The sequence below is a fragment of the Piliocolobus tephrosceles genome, chromosome 5 (assembly GCF_002776525.5).
Source record: "Piliocolobus tephrosceles isolate RC106 chromosome 5, ASM277652v3, whole genome shotgun sequence".
Classification (NCBI taxonomy): Eukaryota; Metazoa; Chordata; class Mammalia; order Primates; family Cercopithecidae; genus Piliocolobus; species Piliocolobus tephrosceles.
Window position 1 is genome coordinate 28,930,453 of NC_045438.1, and position 23,944 is coordinate 28,954,396.

General features: G+C 39.1%; 1 protein-coding gene across 6 annotated transcripts in view; it reads right to left on the reverse strand.

Annotated features, from left to right (window-relative positions):
* Positions 1–966: 966 nt before the first annotated feature.
* SAMD3 (sterile alpha motif domain containing 3) overlaps positions 967–23,944 on the reverse strand; it is a 67,169-nt gene continuing 44,191 nt past the window's right edge. For 5 of the 6 annotated variants that reach the window (XM_023230583.2, XM_023230582.1, XM_023230581.2 and 2 more), the window contains 4 exons: positions 11,272–11,472; positions 2,674–2,845; positions 2,000–2,082; positions 967–1,456 (listed from right to left, as the gene is read on the reverse strand). In XM_023230583.2, the coding sequence (XP_023086351.1) occupies positions 1,172–1,456; positions 2,000–2,082; positions 2,674–2,845; positions 11,272–11,472 (741 nt within the window). In that variant the 3' untranslated portion in view covers positions 967–1,171. Of the gene's footprint in view, positions 1,457–1,999; positions 2,083–2,673; positions 2,846–11,271; positions 11,473–23,944 lie in introns of those variants that run through there. The other variant, XM_023230585.1, reaches the window with a different exon arrangement.

Sequence of the window (23,944 nt, forward strand, 5' to 3'; positions counted from 1 at the left end):
ATTCTCCTGCCTCAGCCTCCCAAGTAGCTGGGACTACAGCGTGTGCTACCACACTTGGCTAATTTTTGTTTTTTCAGTAGAGACAAGGTTTCACAGTATTAGCCAGGCTGGTCTCAAACTCCTGGCCTCAGGTGATCTGCCCATCTTGGCCTCCCAAAGTGCCAGGATTACAGGCATGAGCCACCATGCCCAGCCCACATGAACCTTTCTTCAACTTAAAAAAAATTAATTTGATGATGTAACCCAGGAAATGCTCATCCCATTATGCTGTGTAGGTATTTTAACACACTTAAATCCCTTTTCTGTTCCCAAAAGGACCTGGTCTGTCTTTCAAAGCTAATAAGTAATGTTGATATTTTGATAATAACATCAAGGGGCACCTTAAACTAGAGTTTTTACCTTGTGAAATAGTTGGAAAGAGGGACAGTGCACTGAGTCTTGTTAGACCCAAAAAGTACTTGTGCAGCCATTGTTAACAGCAGAACAGATAGAACTGAACTCTGGGCAGTAGCCAGTTGGGCATGCAGGATGAGTCACTGTGTCTCCAAGGCAAGAAGCAGTAGCAGATGAACACAGGTCACAGACACGAGGACCTGTACCAGCAAGATCAGCCAGCAATGAGGAGACCTCAAAAATGCCGCAGCCCTTATTCCCAACAAGCGATGAAAGACAACCAGATCTCCCGGGGCAAGGCAGATCCCCTGAGGGAGAGAAGAGTTCATGTGTCCCTTCTTGAAATGTGCAAGTTCAAAATGTTCCCAAGTGATGTTGAGACCAAAGAGACAGCCCACAGGCCGGCCGCAAATGTGCAGCTCCTGGGCATTAAGTGTACACACTGAGTTCAGTCCAAGGCCATTCTCTAAGCTGAAAGATTTGAGTACAGTGTATTTAAAAAAAACCGAGGCACCTCTGGAAATATAACTTCAACCGTGGAATTTCTAAAAACTCAAAATAAATCGATAGCTCTTTAATGAAGTGGAATTTTATTACAGAATTTCACAAAGAACTTAATATCTAAGTGTAAAGATAGAAAGCACTGAAATTCATTAGCATCTATGATACAAGATGATTTTTCTCATACCTACCTCTACCACAACCCTAAATCAAAACTATTTTTCATGAAGCTTCAGCTTTCCCAGAGGTAAATTCCAGTACAATGTTTGGCATGCTATTAAGTGACTGGGAGTTGAAATCCTACTTCCTTTTCCTTTTCTTTCAAAGAAGGAAAATAGGGACTGTGCATATCAAAAATCAACGTTTCTAGGAAGTTGAAGGTTTGGGACAGTCTTCTTGGACACTCAATCCCAAATACGTGAAAGGCAGCTACTAGCACAGCCAAGGCTGTAACACAGTCGTCCACCTTTGTGAGCCTCTCCCTTTCTAAATATAAAGAAAATTCGCAGACCTCCATGTTGAAAGGGTTTTTAACTTCCAACACAGGTGTGGATACTTGCACCTGAAAAAAAGAATGGAGTCATTACTGTGATACGTAAAATAGCTAAAGAATAAAACAGACCTGAACTTAATCATGGTATTAACAATAAATGGGGTTGTTGCAATGTAGCATATTTGTAAATACAACAAACATACTTCAAAATAGGCCACCAACTTTGCTTTTAAATAAGTTATCGCGGTTGGGCTCGGTAGCTCACGCCTGTAATCCCAGCACTTCGGGAGGCCAAGGCAGGTGAATCACCTGAGGTCAGGAGTTCCAGACCAGCCTGACCAACACCGTGAAACCCCGTCTCTACTAAAAATACAAAAATTAGCTGGGCGTGGTGGTGCATGCCTATAATCCCAGCTACTCGGGAGGCTGAGGCACAAGAATCGCTTGAACCAGGAGGCAGAGGTTGCAGTGAGCCAAGATCACGCCACTGCACTCCAGTCTGGGCAACAGAGTGAGACTCTATCTCAAAAATATAAATAAATTAATTAAATACATAAATAATCGCATGAAGATGTAAAATGTCAAACCAGTGGCCATTCACATACTACACACCTGTTCATTCATGATGACAAAAAGACTGGGATCATCCCCAAAAACATCTGGGAGGAGTAAACATGTGGCTGTCAGCTTCATGTCTGTCAAAGCAAATAAGTTAACATTTGAAGTAAAAATAAGCTTTTAGCAGTTGTAAGCTAAGCTAGTATTGAAACATCTGGATTTTTTGTTACCTTGGACAGAAAACAAACTAACCTTCTTAGATCAATGTTTCACACCTTTTTAAACCACACCCTCTTCTAATAAAACGTTCACAATCTCCTGTCTGCCCTCCAGAGCACTGCCAGGAGAAGACAAGAGTTCTGTACTGTCTGTCCATCAGCCAGGAAGATTTTATACTGCCCCTTGTGATTTGTATTGTAAAATTAGCAGGTTACTAGTTCCCTAAATATACTTTTACAATATCCAGTATACTTTTAAAATCTATACCTCTCCTCCTCCCCTAATTTGAAAATTTCTTTTTTTCCCCACCAGTTGTTTCACTTCTTACTTAAATATTGAAAATTGTTATTAAATATACTTTAGTAATGTAAATTTTTAATAATTTTTAAATATATTTTTTAAACTCAATAAATGTAATTACTGAATTTTACTGACTACCAAAGCATAACTTTTCTAGATATCCTGACAGATAGCAGACAAAATCACGCCGCTCCACAAGGTTTACTAACATTTCAACATGTCTTCATCTGTGTAATGTTTCATTTTTTCTTGCAATAGAATATTGATTGGATTGTCCACCACTGAAAAAGAAGTCAGTATATTTTCTGAATAGGATTCCAAAATGTGCCTTGTTTTCTTACAAATATCTGTTCTTGTAAGAAGTTGGAATTCTCTGAATATCTGACAAAAGAAGAAAGCAGTGCATACATCAGATCACAAGAAAAGCTAATATATAGAATATAAAGACATAAAACCTTTAGAATTAAGCTTTCAATGCTGGTTTAAACTAAGTACTTGATAACTTAGAAGTTTTAGTGGAGAATTAAAGCCTTAGGATGAGGGAGGAGAAAAGAATGAAAGCCTGAAATGAATGCGAAATGATAAATAATGGGCATGGCAAATTTCTAAACCTACAGAATTAGAACTTTGGATGCAGACTCAACTAAATTGAGGATTCAAAGGGTATATGCATATGTAGGCTCTTTGGGTTACCCAGCTAAGATTCTAAGAGCTTACATTTCTTTAGGTAAACTACATTGTTACATCTTGTTCAACAAGCAGCAAAGAACAAAACTGATTTTAGGAAGCAACCCCTGAAAAAGACCTAACCATGGTATCCTAAATTTAGGGAAAGGAGAGTGCTTTAGAAACACTGTAAGAGTAGACAGAGGTAAACAGTGAAAAACGATATATGACCGAACACTGTGGCTCATGCTTATAATCCCAGCATTTTGGAAGGCCAGAGCAGGAGGATCATTTGTGCCCAGGAGTTTGAGACCAGCCTGGGCAACACAGCAAAACCCCGTCTCTACAAAACCACAAAAATTAGCTGGGCATGGCCACACATGTGTATAGTCTCAGCTACTCAGGAGGCTGAGGTGAGAAGATAGCCTGAGCCTGGGGAGATCAAGACTGCAGTGAACTGAGACTGTGCCACTGCACTCCAGCCTGCGCAACTTAGTGAGACCTTGTCTTGAAAATAAAGAAAAAGAAACAATATATGTGCAGATTGGACTACAAGGTCAAAGCAAAACCAGTTGACTTTATGGAAGCCCCTTTCCTCAAACTACCCCTTCCTACCACTGCCTGAATTCTTCCCCCTCAGAGGATTCCGCCACCACTCCCCATCTTGTTTTTGACAGAGTGGCGTTATCAGATCATTAGCCACCCACACTCGTATGAATTAAATTTAGTCATTGCTTTTCCTAAAACTAGAAAGAACAATCACATACTACCCACTGGGCCTCGTTGTTCCTTGAATGCTTTGGTAGACTATAAATTGCCCAGAGATTAGGTCTGAAAGTTAAGTTGTCAGAAAGCTGGAATGCATAAGGCACAGTGTCTTTGTTACCAGGCAACCCACAGTGCACCACTAATCTAGATTAATACCCTTAGAAAACTGTTTTCTCAGCAGGAAGCTGTGAAGTGAAGGATGAAGAAGGTGAATACTCCACTGTTCTGGGCTCATAGCCTAAGAATTTCTTTTCTAACTTTTTGTTTTGAAATAATTTCAAGTTTACATTGAAGTTGCAGAAGTAGTAAATAGAACTTACAAGTGCCCCCTGTGCAACTTCCCCCAATTTCTGATCCATTTGAAAATGAGCTATAGACATAATGCCCCACTATTCCTTAATACCTCGTTGTGTATTTCCTAAGTACAAGGACACTCACATTCAGGAAAATCTACTACACATTCCATTCAAATTTGCCAGTTGTTCCGGTCATGTTCTTAACAGGTCCAGGATCTAATCCAGGATCACATATGAGATTTAGATACCACAGTCTCTGTAGTCTCCAGTTTCAGACAACTTGTTAGTTTCCTTGACAGTTTCTGAAACGTGGAGGCCAGTTACTTTGTAGAATATTTCTCCTTGGCAGTTTTATGATATTTCAGATAGGCATTTCTGGCAAGAATGTTAGCATTTCTCACTGTATCCGGAAGCACAAAATGGTAACTGGTTCCAGTATTGGAGGTAATAACTTTTATTACTTGATGAAAAATGGAATTCACCAGGTTTTTCCACTGTAAAGTTAATATATGTTGTATTTTATGAGGAAATACCTTGAGTTTATGTAAATATCTTGTTCCTTGTGTAACTCTGATCCATCAGATTCCACATCCATTAATGATTCTTGCCTGAATCAAGTACTACTACAATACTTGCCAAATGGCGACTTTTCTAATTCCATTCTTTCTACATGGATTAGTTGGCTTTCTGTTTTAAGATAGTTTCTTTTCTTCTACATATATTTACTTTTTTATTTCTATCACTAGAGGTTAATAAATTCCCATTTTACCCAAACAGTTACAAATCTGATCCTTTCATTATTTATAGAATTGCTCGAATTGCCTAGGCTTGGCCAGTAGGAGCCGCTTCAAACGTACTCCCATCCCCTCCTGGCATATCCTTATTAGTGTGCAAGAACTTCCTTCATTTCTGGCATTACACAGTATTTCAAACTCGTCTTGGTTTGTTGTTGTTTTCATTTTTGTTTTGCCCCCAACCCTGTAGTGAGCTATTTCTCCAAGAACCCTGATTCCTTTTCATGAAGAATTATCTTTAAAAACTTAAGATTTCAGGCCAGGCACTGTGGCTCATGCCTGTAATCCTAGCACTTTGGGAGGCCAAGGGAGGAGGATCATTTGAGCCCAGGAGTTTGAGACCTGCATGAGCAACAGGGCGAAATCTGTCTCTACAAAACATACAAAAATTTGCCAGGCATGGTGGCGCACGTCTGTAGTCCCAGATACTCAGGAGGCTGAGGTAGGAGGATCGCCTGAGCCCTGGGAGGCCGAGGCTGCAGTGAACCATGATCATGACGCTCCGGCCTGGACAACAGAGTGAGACTCTCTCTCAAAAAAATACCCAACCAAAAAAAATAATAATAAAAGATTTCAGCCCTGGTGTACTACTTGCTACAGACATGTTATTGCTCTAGACTTTCTCTTAGTAGAAATCTAGGAAATGTTTTAATTTACATAAACACAGGCACCGATTGATCCAGAAATATCGATAACTGTATATCTATATGTAAATATTAAATAGCCATACATAAAGACTAAAACCATGAGTTCACATTGATACTTTCACTGCCAAACCAATACCACAGGGCTTTTCCTAACCTTCCCCTTCCCAAGCTTCTAATTCTCTTCAACAGTGAGATACCTGGCTCCCATTATATCTCAATGTATTTACTTATGAGCACAAACGTCTGTGTAGCCAAGCTCTCAGCTGTGAATGGTCAGCCACAGAAAAGCCTCCCTCTCCAACATTTATGCACTGCTAATGGGAATGTAAATTATTAGTTCAGCCACTGTGGAAAGCAGTTTGGAGATTTCTCAAAGAACTTAAAACAGAACTACCATTTGACCCAGGAATCCCATTACTGGGTATCTACCCAAAGGAATATAAAGAAAGACACATGCACATATGTGTTCACTGAAGCACCATTCACAATAGTAATAACATGGAATCCACTTAGATGCCCATCAATAGCGGACTGGATAAAGAAAGTGTACACGTACACCATAGAATACTACGCAGCCATAAAAAAGAGTGAAATCATGTCCTTTGCAGCAACATAGATACAGCTGGAGGCCATTGTTCTAAGCAAATTAACGCAGGAATAGAAAACCAGATACTGCATGTTCTTTCTTGTAAGTGGGAGCTAACCACTGAGTCCACCTGGACACAAAGAAGGGAACAATAGACCCTGGAGTCTACTTGAGATTAGAGGGTGGGTGGAAGGTGAGGATCAAAAAATACCTATCAGGTATTATGCTCACTACCTGGGTGATGTAAAATAAGCTGTACACCAAACCCCCACAACATGCAGTTTACTTGTGTAACAAGCCTGCACGATGTATCCCCTGCTGAACCTAAAATAAACATTGGAACAACAACAAAAAAAAGCCCCCTTTTTCACAACCCCAGATTATGTCCTACAAATTAATCATCTTAATCCTTTTTCTTTCTGTTACTCAGATTGGATAATTCCTATTAATCTATCTTCAGATTCACAGCTCCTTATTTTTCATTTTCCAATATGCTCTTAAGCCTATGCACATGGTGATGTTTTCATTCCAGATAAATGTTCTTTGCAGGTTTGAATTTCAATTTGGTTCGTGTGTGCATGTGTGTGTGTGCGTGTGTGTGTGTGCATGTGCGTGTGTGCATGTATTTCATTTCTCTGCTGAGATTCCCTATGGTGATGATACATGGAATTCACTGGTCTTATCATGTTCCCCACCATCCTGTCCTGAAGCAGCTGGCTTGCCAGACTGGTGGAGTGGCCTGTTGAAGACTCAGTTACAGCACCAGCTAGGTGGCAATACCTTGTCGGGCTGGGACAAGGTTCCCCCAGGCTGTATGAGCTCTGAATCGGCATCCGGGACACGGTGCAGTTTCTTCCACAGCCAGAATTCATGGGTCCAGGAACCAAGAGTTGGAAATGGGAATGGCAGTGCTCACTGTAACCTCTAATGGTCCACTAGTGGGGAGTCTGGATTAAATTATGTTCCTTTAAAGGGTGTTAAATTTTGTTCTGATAGGCAGATAAATTACGGGTCGATCTTCTGGTCCTGTCAGACTTGATTTTATCATTTCTTTGGGCAATTTTGTCTTGTTGTTTGTCCTTATTCCCAGCTAAGGTCCTAGCTCAAACTTAGGCATGGTTCTCACTCATGAGGCATCGTTTTCTAGAGTCTCAGGTGAATGCCTGAGGTGTTCTGCAGGGTCTCTACACACTGGGCCAGAATTCTTTTTTCTTTTCTTTTTCTTTTTTTTTTTGAGACAGAATCTCACTCCATCGCCCAGGTTGGAGTCCAGTGGCATGATCTTGGCTCACTGTGCCTCCGCCTTCCAGGTTCAAGCCATTCTTCTGCCTCAGCCTCCTAACTAGCTGGGATTACAGGTGTGCACCACCACACCCAGCTAATTTTTGTATTTTTAGTGGAGACAGCATTGCACCATGTTGGCCAGGCTGGTCTCGAACTCCTGACCTCAAGTGATCTGCCTGCCTCAGCCTCCCAAAGTGTTGGGATTACAGGCATGAGCCACCACACCTGGCCTGAATTCTTATTAGCAATACTGTGTGAAGTCTCAGCTGTCAACCAAGGATCCCCAGGGCATCCGTGTGTAGACTTCGGCTCTAGCCCGCTTTCCTCCAGTGCCTGTCCTACAAAGGCCAGCTGCTTCGTCATTCCTCAACTCTGATCTCTTCCTGTGTAGCTCCGTGAGACCTCCGCATTCTGCTTGCCTCCCACCATTCTGTACAGTGAGCTAGAAAGTAACCCATGCACAAAACTGAGGCACATCTTATGTCTTTCTCTGTTATCAAGGGTCAGGGTCTGCAATGCCTGTTGCCTAATGCCTGAGTGCAGTTGCCTCATACATATTTTTTTTTCCAGCTTTATCCATGTTAACAGTGGGAAGACTAGGCCAGTATCAGTTACTCCATTTGGGCCAAAACCAAACTCAGATTCTTTATCTTTTTAATTTTTTGAGACTTTATTAGCTGGCGATTCTCATGTACTTCACTTAAAGAGATGATGATTGAAATTGTTTCTCAGGAAGGCAGAAACTATGACATCTGAAAGGATTTTTGGAAAATTTGGGGAAGGGTTTCAGTTTGTGTTTGGTATTTTCCTTCTCTCAACTCCCTCCTACTTGTCTTGTGCAACATCCAATAGATCCCAGTAACACATTCCTAGTTGATAATATTTTAGATAATCTAATAAATTGTTACATTCTGAATTTTTAAATATTCTGTTGAAAGAAAGTTTTTTGAGGAAGGAGGTTAATGAGCATGGAGATGATGGAGGGTCAGTGTTAACAGTCAGGACCACCCCCCACCTCAGCTGCTAGTGTTCTGCCACCCTGTCTCCACCAGCTCCCTAAGCACTCAGTGTTTTCACAATGGTAGGAGCAACAGGCGGTGGGGTGGTTTGGTGCAGGGACAACTGTCTTCTCATGGGATTGTTTGTTAACTAGGTATTTGCAAGGTCAAACTTGCTTTTATTTTAGGAAGCACACAAGGGTTTTATAAATTGGAAATCCCAGCTGCATAGGGCTGAGTTAGGGAGGTACTTCTTGGAAAAACCGAAAATGATTCGTTCTTTTGTTTAAAACAATAAGGTCGGGTGCAGTGGCTCACAGCTGTAATCCCAGCACTTTGGGAGGCTGAGGCAGGTGGATCACCTGAAGTCAGGAGTTCCAAGACCAGCCTGACCAACATGGTGAAACCCTATCTCTACTAAAAATATAAAAATTAGCCAGGCATGGTGGTGTGCACCTGTAGTCCCAGCTACTTGGGAGGCTAAGGCAGGAGAATCACTTGAACCTGGGAGGCAGCGGCTGCAGTGAGCCAAGATTGTGCCACTGCACTCCAGCCTGGGTGACAAAGTAAGACTCTGTCTCAATCAATCAATCAATCAATAAAAACAGTCACTAGGCAACTCTATTCAATAAGTATAGTCATTACAAAAACCATACTCCATATTTTGGATATAAAGGGTGAAATACCTGAGGAATGGTGCAGAAGATACACCTATGCCACAGTGGAAGGCCTTAACAAAGCACAGGGGACAGCCTCAGGTCTGAAATCTCTCTGCTCCTCACACAAGCTGTGACAGACCCTCCACCTTACTGTCACCAATGGTTCTTTAAAAAGCTGCTCAATATAGTCCATTTATATTCATCAGTAGGTCTTTGTAGGCTGCATTCCAATGAAGACCCCTAAGGCTGCGACATTAGTGATTACAACAGCCTTACCAACCTCCACTAATTCATTCAGCATTCAAAAAAGCAAGATGACATTGCTGTGTCACAGATGTTGCTCTGCTAGGCACTTTGGGAACTGTTAATATTAAAACATGCTCTCTACATGTAAGGAGTGTATAGACCATAAGTTTGACAGGCTTTTGCTTTAAGACTGTATTTTGCAGCTGTGTCCATTTGGCATACTTTTCTAATAGCCAGAGGCAACTGGCTATTACAGTTTCTAATAACCCGAAGATGAAGGGGAAACAAGCGAAAGCCACCGTATGGTTGCTGAGAGGATTAGGTAGATTAATCCTTGGAAAGCACTGAGAACATGCTGTTACAGAGGAGCATTCAGACATTTGCTACTTATGTCACTATTAAAATAATACTTACAGGCAATTCCTAATTCCCTTTGTTCAGGAGAAAAATATGTAGATGTAGATGTTTCATGTTTAATTTGGTTAATTGAATACATAGAATTTCTCCATGAAATATGTTCTCAGGTAAAACCTTTGATGATCTTTCATTATATACCACCACCAAAAATTACACTAAAATTGTGAAAGACCCTTGAATGGCCACTCTAAGTGAACTAAATGGAAGGGTGTTTGATTGATTTACCCATTACATTTCATATATATATATATATATATTTTTTTTTTTTTTTTCATTGAGACAGGGTCTCACTGTGTCACCAAGTTGGAGTACAGTGGCCCAATCGTGGCTCACTGCAGCCTTGACCTCCCTAGGCTTAGGTGATCCTCCTGCCTTAGTCTCCCAGAATAGTTGGGACTACAGGCATGCACTACTAAGCTCGGATAATTTTGGTACTTTTAGTAGAGATGGGGTTTTACCAGGTTGCCCAGGCAGGTCTTGAACTCCTGGGCTCAAGCAATCCACCCACCTCAGCCTCCCAAAGTGCTGGGATTACAGGCGTGAGCCACCATGCCCGGCGCTAAATTTCATGTATTTTTAAGAACACTTATGAAATTGTGTGGGATCATAAAGGAAACATATTTTTAGTAAGGATGCATACTAACAGTTCCTTAATAAACTCCCTTGATTATATAAAAGCATGACAGGGGATAATGATTCACATTGTCAAAATGCCCCTAAGTGATGATCCACTGGCCTCCACAATATGTCCAATGACACAGAACTCTTTAGTTCTGAAGGCAGCCAGTGCCTATTATCTGGATACGCTTACTGAAATTCTTCTCTTTTTTTTTAATATTCCTTTTTCAGGGTTAGGAAAGAGGGTGGGTGGGGAGGGTCCGCTTCCTGAAACTCCTGTCAAATGACTCTGGTTGCAGCCCTTTGGGCCTCATGTCCCACTGAGATTCACCCCCACTGTCTTGCTATGCTATCCTGTTACCACTCCAAGAGGAAAGAGGGAAAAATCCATTTGGACACTGTAATCCCAGCAATTTGGGAGGCCGAGGCAGGCAGATCACCTGAGGTCAGGAGTTCAAGACCAGCCTGGTCAAAATGGTGAAACTCCATCTCTACTGAAAATATAAAAATTAGTCGGGCATGGTGGCACACACGTGTAGTCCCAGCTACTCAGGAGGCTGAGGCAGGAGAATCGCTTGAACCTGGGAGGCAGAGGTTGCAGTGAGCTGAGATCACATCACTGTACTCCGGCCTGAGCAACAGAGCAAGACTCTGTCTAAAAAATATATATATATATTTATAAAATATTAAAATATATATGTGTGTATGTGTATATATACACTATATATACTATATCTATTATATATACATATACACACTATATATACTCTATATACATATATATACTATATATATTATATATATAGTGAATAAAGTGAATAAAGATACCTGATAAGGGCACTTTAAGAAAGGAAACAGTTTAAGAATGTCCTTCAGAGGTGTTCGGCTGCCAATCATCTTTCTTCTTATTTCCAAAGTTTGGCTCATTCTTTTGTCAATTTCTCTCCAGTCCTTTTCTGTTTTCACATATTCTTGCTGGAACCACTTAATATGTTCATCCAGCTCAGAATCGAAACAAACAGCTTCTTCCTGCAAAACATTTTCAACCTATCAATGGATTCCATGTTTCTATGAAAACATGAATTTCAGGCTGCTGTTGCCCACTCTTAGCTCATTCCTAAGGTGAGGATCACCATGCCTGGTTACACTTGATATTGAACATAACTAATAAATGGACACTCTTTAATGACAATAAATTAGATAGTTAATTACTTATCATGGAATTATAATCTATTCTTTTGAAAGATCTAAAAGAGTTACTTTAATTCCTGCGTTATCCTTTTATATGGAGATAGATTATCCAGAAGGTTCCCACTGAATAAAATGTTGCTCATTTCTATGCATTTAAATTTTAGAAGATAAAATGTTAAGAAGATATTTTTTAAAGTATTAAGGTTTTGTTATTACTATTGTTTATCTTTTTTCTTTTTAAATGACTTTTTATAGCTGCAGTACCATGCCATATAATCCAAATTCAAAATAATAACAGGTTATTTTCTGATGCTAAATCATTAATAATTTTATTCACCATACAACAGGGTAAGTTGGGCGGGGTGGGGGCAGCTAAGAAACACCTCACTTATTCTTGTTGAAAATCTAAGACAATCAGCTTTGAGGAAATAAGAAAAATATCTTTCTAGAAATACGAGTTAAGAGGACAGTCAGCTGAACTGCACATAAATGAAAGTTGATCAACCATCTAGCTGACCAGAATGCGAACAGATGATACCTATAAAGGATGAAAGAGACGATAAGGAACCTACAGTCCTCTTATATCAAGGCTTTTACAAACACATAGGAAAGCCTCAGTAGATCTACTTTCTGTGGACACAGAATGACTAACAAGACCTAGGCCAAGTGAACAAACTCCTAGAAAAATAAAATTATCAAAATTAAGAAGTTCCTATAATCTTACATAAATTTAATTGGAAGATAAAAGTATTTCCACAAAGAAAATATCAAGAAAGACTTGAGGGTTTTACAGAGAAAATCTACTTAACTTTTGAAACAGAGTGTTCAAATTTATGCAAAAATTTTCAAGAAAAAGTAAAGGAGGCCAGGCATGGTGGCTCATACCTGTAACCCCAGCACTTTGGAAGGACGAGGCAGTAGGATCACCTAAATCCAGGAGTTCAAGACCAGCCTGGCCAACATGGCGAAACCCCACCTCTACTAAAAATACAAAAATTAGCCGGACACGGTAGCACACATCTGTAATCCCAGCTATTTGGGAAGCTGAGGCATGAGAATTGCTTGAACCAAGAGGCGGAAGTTGCAGTGAGCTAAGATCACACCACTACACTCCAGCCTGGGCAACAGAGTGAGACTGTCTCAAAAAAAAAGAAAAAAGAAAGAAAGAAAAATAAAAGAAAAAAGGAAGGAAAAAAAAAAGGAATACTCTCTAACCCATCCTACCAAACCTCTATGACATTGATCCCCAAACCTGAAAGAACAGTGTAAGAGAGGAAAAGCGCAGGTCACTCTCATTGATGAACAAAGGTGCAGATATTAGAAACAAGGAACAACTAACTTGAATTTATTATACCTCAGAAACTCAAGGGTGGTTTGAAATTGGTAAGGGAACTATAGTAAACTAAAAGAAAACATGATTGATTTACTCATTATGTTTCACATACTATCATATTAAAATCTCAATTTGGGGGCCACTGTTAGAGAAAGATTTGGGGCAGAAAAGAGTAGGTTTTGAGAAATGTGGTGTATGAATAGCTTGGCACAGCAGCTCACACTCAGTAATCCCGATACTTTGGGAGGCTGAGGCCGAGGGTTACTTGAGGCCAGGAGTTTGAGAGAAGCCAGGGCAACATAGCAAGGCTCTATCTCTACAAAAATAATAATAAATGTTGGGAGGCCGAGGTGGGTGGATCACCTTAGGTCAGGAGTTTGAGACCAGCCTGGCTAACGTGGTGAAACCGTGTCTCTACTGAAAATACAAAAACGTAGCCAGGTGTGGTGGCGCACGCCTGTAATCCCAGCTACCCGGGGGACTGAGACAGGAGAATCGTTTGAACCCAGGAGGCGGAGGTTGTGGTGAGCCGAGATCACGCCACTGCACTCCAGCCTGGGCAACAGAGTGAGATTCCGTCTCAATAAAGAAATAAATGATAATAATAAAATTACAACAGTTCTGTAATTTTACTTGGATTATCTAAACATGTGTAAACATCATATACTGCATTAACTAATTAAAGATGAAAAAACATGACCATTTCAAATAATGCAGAAAAAGTATCTTATATAATGTTCCCCTATGATTAAAGAAAAACGCTTTTGTCAGAATAACAGAAATTTTCCAAATCTATAAAGTTACATACCAAAAAACCTATAGTTAATATAATTTTTTTTTTTTAGACAAGGTCTCACTGTGTCTGTCACCCAGGCTGAAGTGCAGTGGAGTGATCACAGCTCAGTGCAGCTTCAAACTCCCAGGCATGAGTGATCCTCCCACTTCAGCATCCCAATAGATGGGCCTACAGGGCCCTGCCACCACACCTGGCTAATGTTTGTACTTTTGTAGAGACAGGTCTTGCCATGTTGCCCAGGCTGGTCTTGAACCCCTGGGCTTAAGTGATCTGCTACCTTGGCCTCCCAAATTGTTGGGATTACAGGCATGAGCCACCGCGCCTGACAGATATGATTTTTAATGGTGAAATTTTAAAAGAATAATCTTTAAAATCAGAAGCAACACAAAGATGATTTATTACACTCTTACTCAGCCTGTACTGAAATTCCAGTTAGAGTAGTAAGATAAGTAAATAAAAGGTATAAAAATTGAAAAGACAGAAACAAAATTGTCATTATTCATAGATTATGTGATTGTTCAAAAGAAAACTTAAAATTATGCAGATATAATTTGTTACAACTGAGTTTTTCAGAGCAACTGAATACAAGATAAATATTCTAACATATACTAACGTAGAAAATAAAATTTTGTACAATTATATTTTGCAAAAAAAATTAAATTGCAAAAAAACTTGTAAGATACCTAGGAATAAAATGAACAAAAAATGTGCAAGACTTTTAAGAAAATTATGAAACTATAAAATATTAGTGAGACTTAAATAAATGGATAGTCTATTATGTTCACAGCTAGAAAGATTCAATATTGTAAGAAAGTCATCTTTCTCCAAGTAGAGCTGTTGATTCGATATTTCTGTCAAAATCCCAAACCTATCAAAAACCACAAGTTTTTTTTTTATCAGAACTTGACTAGCTGATTCTAAAACTCACTTGAAAGATTAAAAATCTCAAGAATAACCAAGGCATTCCTAAAGAATAATAAAGCCGTGATGGGAAAGTATCAAGACATTTTACAGCTATGTAAGTAAGGAAGTTGGTATTGATGCAGGGACAGATGACTTTGCTAGTGGAAAACAGCAGAGCTTATAGACACAGAGCCATGGAAACAACAGAGATGGCATTACGAATCTGGGGAAGAGAAGGACTATCTTCTAAAAGGTGCAAGAAAATTTTCTATCCATAAGAAAAAAAAAATTCCATATGGCTTAAGAAGTTAAATTTTAAGAGCAAAAACTTAAAAAAATTTAAAGAAAATATAGAAATATTTCTTATCACTTCAAGGTAAGAAAGGATTTCCTTTTTAAAAGTGTTACCAGTGGAGGGCCTTGACTACAAGTCATCCAGGTTCTTGGTGTCTTGAACAAAGAATTGGAAGAAACGTATAACAAAGCCATGAAATAAAGAAGCAACAAAAACACAGATTTATTGAAATGAAAGTACACTCCATGGAGTGGGAGCAGGCTCAAGCTGGCTGCTCAAGAAAATTTTCTGGATTTTAAATAGTCTCTAGTAGTTTCCCATTGGTGACTCGGTTTACCCCCATGTAAATAAAGGAGAGGCCCACAACCAGTCTGATTGGTTGTGGAAGGTGACCAATCAGTGACTGAAGTGAAGTTACAAAGTTACACTCTATGCAAATGTCTGATTGGTTGTGGGAAGGGACCAGAGGCTGAAGTGAAGTAACAAAGTCATATCCCAATGCAAATGAAGACTAGGCCTGCTACCAGTCTGATTGGTTGCAAGAGGGGACCAATCAGAGATTGATATGGTTTGGCTCTGTGTCCCCACCCAATCTCATCTTGTAGCTCCCGTAATTTCCACGTGTTGTGAGAGGGACCAGATGGGAGATGATTGAATCATGGGGGCAAGTCTTTCTCCTGCTGTTCTCATGATAGTGAATGGGTCTCACAAGATCCTATGGTTTTAAAAATGGGAGTTTCTCTGCACAAGCTCTCTCTCTGCCTGCTGCCATCCACAGAAGACGTGACTTGCTCCTCCTTGCCTTCTGCCATAATTGTGAGGCCTCCCCAGTCATGTGTAACTGTTAGTTCAATAAACCTCTTTCTTTTGTAAATTGCCCAGTCTCAGGGATGTCTTTATCATGATACCTTTATCAGGATGTCTTTATCAGTGTGAAAACAGACTAATACAGACGACTTTCCATTTTTTCATCTGCCACACAGAGGCAGGTGGGAGGTTGCAAAGGGAGTAGCCTCTGATCCCTTTGTTACCTGGGCTTGGTAAGTTGGGGTTTTCCTTTTGATTCAGTTCTAGGAAGTTGGTGCAAATTGGCCTTAGGCTTCCTGCCTCCAGACCCTATTCTCCTGCCTCAAAAGCACTAATCATAAGATAAATGACTGATAACTCTAACTACATCAAAACTGCAACCTTGTCCTTCCTTGTCAAAAGATACCAGAAAGAAATTTAAAAGGGAAGGCACAAACTGTGAGAAGATATTTGCAACCGATATAATTAGAAAAGGAGTAGAATACAGAATATACAAAGGATTTTTACAAGTAAATTGAAAAAAAGGGCAGCCTCATAGAAAAATAGGCAAAAGACATGAACAGACACTTTACAGAGGAGGCAACATGAATATTTTATAAACATATGAAAAGATGATCACCCTCATACATAACTGAAATGGAAACCAAACATGGTACCATTTTATTCCCAATAGATTGGAAGTGGGGTGGTAGCATTGCATGGGGGTGGGGTGAGTGGAAAAGAAATCAGATGATTAACAAGTGCTGCTCAGGGAGCTTAATCATCCAGGAAAATAATTTGGCACTGTCTTATAAAGTTGAATATCTGCACACCCTGTGAGCCAGTGAGCCAGCAAATCCACTCCTAAGTATAAATCCTTGAAAAAAGCTTTCACATATGCTTCAAGACACACATACAAGAATAATCACAGCAGCACAGTTCATAACAGCCAAAACTGGAAACAAATCAAATATCTGTTAAGAAGAGAAGAGCCAAATAAACTGGTTGCCTGTCACAATAGATTAAACCGACAGGAAAACGAATAAACTACACTCAACTGAACAACCTGGATGAATTCCAGTGACATTACATTGGGCGAAAAAAAGGAACTTATCAAAGTTAACATAAAGTTTTCATATCATTTTGTAAATCTCAAAAACAAGCAAAACTAGAATTTGTTTTAGGCTAGGGTAGTGAAGGAAAATTCGTGGAAGATGAGGAACTGATCAGATTTTAAGGGATAATAGAATTTGAAAGAAGAAAGGACAGTTCTGGGTGGAGAGACAGGAAGGGCAGAGCATGTTACGGGAAAGTTTAGTAGAGCGAATCTGAAGATTGTGGAAAACCATGGAGGGCCAGGGTTGAAAGCTGGGACTTAAAGGCGATGAAATCTTTTAATGGAGGTTGGAAGAATAGCTAGGAAACTTGTGAATGGAGAGATACAGATTTGATATTTCTTAGAAATTATCCAGATTTAGATTTCTAGAAAGGGAGAAAATTATAGGAGCAGGAGAACCAGGACAATGGATTGTCAACGAAGCCAAGGAGTTTCAAATGTAAAATGTGGAAGGTGGTGAAAAGAAAAAAAAAAAAACCTTTAAGTTAAGTTTCAGATATGTCAGATCTTCATTTACTTTCAAGCTTTGTTTGTATATGTTTTAAACTGTTGAACATAAAAATGGACCTCAGAGGATTTATTCAAATAAAATATGTGCTTGAAAAAAACAAGCAAAACTAAGCAATATCTCTCTTAAGAATTCATGCATATGTGACAATATCATTTATTTTAAAAACAGTTGAATGATAAACATAAAATTCAGAGTAGTGATTACTTCTAGAGGCCCATGGTGTTAGAGAGGCAGGTGACGGGAGAGGGTCACACACAATGGTGCAGGCAGTGTTCTAGTCTAAACTTAAATGTTGGGTTAACAGTGTTTATTTTGTCTCATAAATTACATATATGTTATATATATTTTTTCTTCTGTATGTCTCAAATGCATAGAATGACAATTTCTTAAGTAAGAAAACATTCTAATTTTTTAAAGTACAGAAAAATGTTTTAATTAAACAGCTTTCTTTCGTCTACTGAAATACAGTAGAAGTGATATAATTGCTGATACTGACATTTAGATACTACTGTACATATAATGTACTACTTCCTCCAAAATTCTTACCCGATCATGAAAATAACGTTTCTAGAGTGCTTCCACCTGATCGCACTGATGAGATTAACACAGTGTTGATGGGTTGTATTCTAGACCGAAGTGATTTTCCTAATTATTAGAAGGCTACATCAGAAGTTTAAATTCTCACCATTTTAATAATTTACATATTATTAGATTTATATATTATTAGATATACTGTTAATGATTTACATATTATTAAAGCTGGAAAGAACTTAGAAATCACCTAGTCCGCCGGGCGCTGTGGCTCAAGCCTGTAATCCCAGCACTTTGGGAGGCCGAGACGGGCGGATCATGAGGTCAGGAGATCGAGATCATCCTGGCTAACAAGGTGAAACCCCGTCTCTACTAAAAATACAAAAAACTAGCCGGGCGAGGTGGCGGGCGCCTGTAATCCCAGCTACTCCGGAGGCTGAGGCAGGAGAATGGCGTAAACCCGGGAGGCGGAGCTTGCAGTGAGCTGAGATCCCGCCACTGCACTCCAGCCCAGGAGACACAGCAAGACTCCGTCTCAAAAAAAAAAAAAAAAAAAGAAATCACCTAGTCCATGCCTCATACTTTACTGATGGGCAAATTGAGAACCTCAAAGGGGAAGTGACTTTTCCAAGCACAGAGATGCTCAGGTGTTCAGGTTTCTGTTAGGGTAGTTCCCCACTTCTCTAACAGGCTGATTTCTTTAACAGTGCACATTGAAATGAGGGAACTAGTGAGTAAGAAATGTCTGAATCTTACAGAACAGCAGCTGGAAACGGCTGCTGACTGTTGACTTCAAGATGTCTGCCCCAGTAGAGAAAGTTAAGGGAGGGCCGTGCTCAAGGAAGAATCAACGGAAGAAGACATGAAGAAGGGAAGAGATCACTTCAGGCCAAGAAATACACTGAAGGGAAATGTAGGACTCACCTGTGAGATGTGTGACTTTCGAGGAATCAGCATAAATTAACCAGAACATTAACCTGAGTTACAGCCAAACCAATTGTATAAAGAGTGTATGCTATGCTTCCTTTACCACACCAGTTTTGGCAACATAGAGTGGTCTCTCTACTCCAACACCACAGCAACCTAAGCTCCCAGAGAGTTGGTTGTAATAGCAGAGCATAGTTATAGCCAACTTTTAGTTTAAGCTGACAGCTGGAATAGAAATAAGGAGGAGAATATTTCTAAGTTTGATTTCAACGGAAGAATGAGACTGCTTTTGAAGTAGTAAGACGGCATGGTTAAAAATGTAGTTATAGCTTTTTTTATCTCCCAGAAATGAATAAAAACTCATCTTGACTTTGATAAAGATAACTTTGTTCTGTATCCCACAATCTGAATAAGTTTACAAAGAGAGTATCGTGTTATGAAAATTGAATAATTCTCTTTAAAATAATATTTTAAGAAAATGGTATCTTGCCATGTTGCCCAAGCTTGTCTTGAACTCCGGGGCTCAAGGGATTCTCCCACTTCAGATCCCAAAGTGCTGGGGTTACAGGCATGAGTCACTGCATCTGGTCCCTGAATAATTCTTAGAAATACCCTAAGAAAAATCTACTTTAAAGGCACTATGTAAATAAAGGTTCCATACCTAAGACTGTGGACTGTAGCTTCTGAACATCACCAGCAAATAACTGGACATACTTACTCCCTGCTGACTATAATGTTCTCTGTAGATTGTCATCTCACTCATTCTCTAACTACCCAAAGGGTGTATTTATCTCAGCTGTCCAGTATGGTAGCCACTAGCCACATGTGGCTTCTGAGCACTTGAAATGTGACTAGCCCAAATTGATATTTCTAATTTTTAACAATTTTTATTGTCATTTTTATTATTTTTTAATAGAAGAGTGGGTTTTGCTATGTTGCCCAGCTGGATTCTAACTCCTGGGCTCAAGCAATCCTCTTGCATTTGCCTCCCAAAGTAGCTGGGACTACAGGCATGTGCCATTGAACCTAGCTTTTTTCCCCCCCGCCAGAGATAGCCCAGATTGAAATGTAAGCTGCAAACACTGTATTTCAAATATTTAGTATGCAAAAAAAGAATGTAAAATATCTCATTAACAATTTTTTAGAATGACTACATGTTGAAATAATATTTTGCATATAGTGAGTTAAATCTACTATTAACATTAATTCCATTTGCCTCTTTTTACTTTTTAAAAATTTCTGCTACTAGAAAATTAAAAATTACATAAGCAGCACATATTATATTTCTATTGGACAGTGTTGTGTTAGATACTAGGGGTTTCCTCATACCAAATCCCAGTCATCCTCATTTCCAATTCTATTGTCATCAAGTATTGACTTGGAAATGATGTACCCCCTATGGAACTTGAACAGTAGCTTAGCTTAGCATTCAGGCATGTGTCTCAGTCAATCCGCGGGCAGAGTTTCACCCATGCAACCTTGCCCCATGTTTCCAAGTGTGCAGCTTACTTGTAAAACTTTGCAGTATTAGTAAATATGCCACCTGCTAATGACAGTAATTGCACTCTATGTAGAATGAAATTAACTGTCAAGATTTTTCTTCAACTTTTGCTGTCTTGTTCAATTTTCTATCATGAGAGAAACATCTGTGGAAAAGGCTATACAATAATTAGTATTTATACAATAAATCATTATGTGTCAGGCCTAGTAAAAAAACAACAGTAACTGTCATAAGATAGTCCAAAGAAACTTAGTAAATATTCTTAACATTTGACTCACTAGGTAGTTTTTGCACAACTTTAATTATATTTTATTTCTAAGCCAAAGAAATCTAACACACAAAGCTATTTCATAGCTTTCAAAGCTATAGGGTATATATGTACCCAATAAGTAGGAAAATAAAATGTTTTAAGAGAGAAATGAATTATAGGTATAGTGTTAATAATTTAACACCTGGTAGTTAGTTAACTAACTTATTTAGCAAATATGTGGAAGACTATGGAATACGAGAACATCCTAAAAGCATTTATCAAATCCATGCATCAGTATCCTACACATAAAGTAGGTTAAAAAAAAAAAAAGAGGCACAAGTTATCCTCTCTAAAGAAATTGCCATGTTGTTCCAGTATATATTTGATAGAATATGTCACATCAGAATGAGGTAAAATATTAGGTATTTTTTTCTCTATGTTTCAGACTTAGAGAAATGTTCTTAAAATTAAATTCACAAAAGAGACAATGTATACCTAGTACTGAGGGCCTAGAAAGAATCTTCAAATAAATTAGCTGTAAAAATGAAAACTAGGTGTTTTTACTCAAAGCAAAATCATTTTTTCCCTATGTTCTAAGTGTTCTTATTATAACAAATGGCAATAACTCTCATATATTTCCCCATGCTAAAGATGGTACAAGGACACAGATTGTAAAATCACAAGGGAGGATGGCAGGACTAGCCTGATCCTCAAAAAATGCCTTCATTGCTTCATGAAGCCAGCACAGGCACAGGAGAATCACAGAGAAGTGGATCCAATGCTTGACATAGTGTGTTTGGAGTCCCTGGTATTACCTGCCACAGGCAAGATTACGCTGCTGCACCTGACAACTCCCACACCTTATAGTGACAAAAGTTTATCACACATGTGACATGCCCATCTTGGGGCCCTGCTCCTAATCCTCCTTACCCAAGGACATGACTCCATCATCTAGAATGTTGTCAATTGTCACCGAAAAAAGAGGTAAATGAGGAATTGTATGCTGGATCTTTAACGCACATGTGACATCTGCTCACATTTCATTGGCCAGCCTTGTGACCATACCTAACTTCAAGGGGGTGGAGAAGTACAATCCTGCTGATTGTACAAAGGCAAAGAATTGGTTAAACTGGTAAGTAACAGGGCCAGGAGGGTTACATCAGGAAGATATAGCAATTATAAACTCATATACACCTAACAACAGAGCCCCCAAAACCATGAGACAAAAACTGACAGAACTGAAAGGAAAAATAGACAATTCCAGAATTATAGTTGGAGACTTCAGTACTTCACTTTCAATGATAAATAGAACTACTAGAAATATGATAAACAAGAAACTAAAAACCTCAAACAACTGTTGTTTCTGGAGAAGACAACATACATTGTAGGAACTTGAAATCAGAAGTAATGAATACATCATACAATGAAGACCTCTTAGCAGATAAAATTAAAAGAAAATTTGAAGAAACTAATAGGACTAAGTTACTTATTTAAAACTCTTAAAGCAAAACACAAACCAAATGTAGACTAAACTAACTGACAAAGGTAAAATAATCTATCCACCTACATAACATTAAAAGCCTCCAAATCAAGAAAACTCCATTGCAGTTAGAAAACAAAACAAAACAAAACAAAAACAAACAAAAAAACACAGAAAGAGATAAGCAAAAGCTCCAGCTGAGATGTAAATGGTATTTACATCCTTTGTATTCTGCTTCAAGAAAACAAAATTATTTTCACCAAATATCAAATTTAGAGTGAATTTACCCCATAAAGACAGAGAAGAATCTTTTCAAAGTAGTTGAAAAGATCAGCCATAAATGTAAAAAGCTAGACACCTATATAGTACAAGTCAAAATTTTTTTCTGAAAATTTTTAAAGAATCGCTGGCTATTATCAATGTCAGCTTTTTTTTTTCATGGCCGAAAAGTTTATGATAATAGGTTGATAGCTCTACCGGCTGAAAGAAACTTTAGTAATTAAGAAAAGAAAATGCATGCATTAGTCAAGAAAGTATTAAGAAGTTAAGCATTTTGGTAAGTATGTTTACATCCTGATGCTTCAAATGGTACATCTGACAGAGGCCAAGAGGACCACCAACGAATTTTTTTGATGAAGAGATCCCCAAGGAAAGGATCAACATCGAGCTATGATGACGTGGGGATCCAAGGTCCCATGCCCCATGAAGACCAGATATGACCTCCTTCATTCCAGGGTCAGGATAGTAAGAGCAGGATCCTTCCAGCAGTCCATCTCCATCCAGTTACAGCAGGATACTCCCCCAAGGGCTAGCCAGAGCTTGTCCTGGTGCTCCCTGTGCTGGCCGATGCTCAGAACCTTCTTTTGGTTCAACACTCCCTCCATTTGTGGCACCACAGCCCAGGATGTCATTCAGTGAGAGAGCAGATGCTACAAGGGGGTCCTGGGGGATGGTTTAAGAGGACTCCCTCTTCCCCTTCTTCTGAAAATGAGGATGAACCTACACAGAATCTTCCCCACTGAGGGACTCCCCTGACACAGCACATCTTCCACTGGGCAACAAAAAATGTCTCTACACTAAGTGGTACTAAGTAATAAACACTAGTGGAAAATGCAATATACTATGGCTTAAGAACAGACTGTATATGCTGTTAAATAGAGATCTCCATATAATGAACCACTTTCTCAACACCAGTTACAAAATAGCCCATTTTCTTCATGGGTTTATGGTGCCACGTTTATTGTACATTAAGTTCCCAAATAGACATGGGTGTATTCTGGGCATTCTTTCTTATTCCATTGGTCTATCAAAGATGAACTACAGATGACTTAAAGATTTAAACATGAAAGTTAAAAGTACAAACATAATGGAAGAAAGAATAAGGGAGAAACTTTGTGACTTGGGGCATGGGAAAGACTGCAGTCTACAAATCAACAAGAAAAAGATGCAAACCCATTAGAAAACAGGCAATGGATCTAAAGAGGTAATTTTCTAGAAGAGATGCAAAAGGCTAACACACATATGAAGAGATGCCCAGGCTCAGTAATCCATGGAAATGTAAATCACAACAAGAATGAAATGATGCTTTATACCTATTAGTCTTGGCAGCATTTGGAAGGCTAGATAACGGTAAGCGTTGGCCGGAATACAGGGATCTGCACTGGTGTGGAAGTGAGATTAGCAAAGTCGTTTTGAAGAGCAACTGGTCAAATTAAGTACACGCATGCCTTGAGCCCCATCAGTTCCACTTCTGGATGTGCAACCCAAAGAAAGGGCACACAGCTTCATAACCAGGTATGTATAACGGTGTTCTCTGCGGTGCAATTTGTAGTGGGAACAGGACTTGAGGCAAGAGTACTCTATAATGGTTAAAATCAATG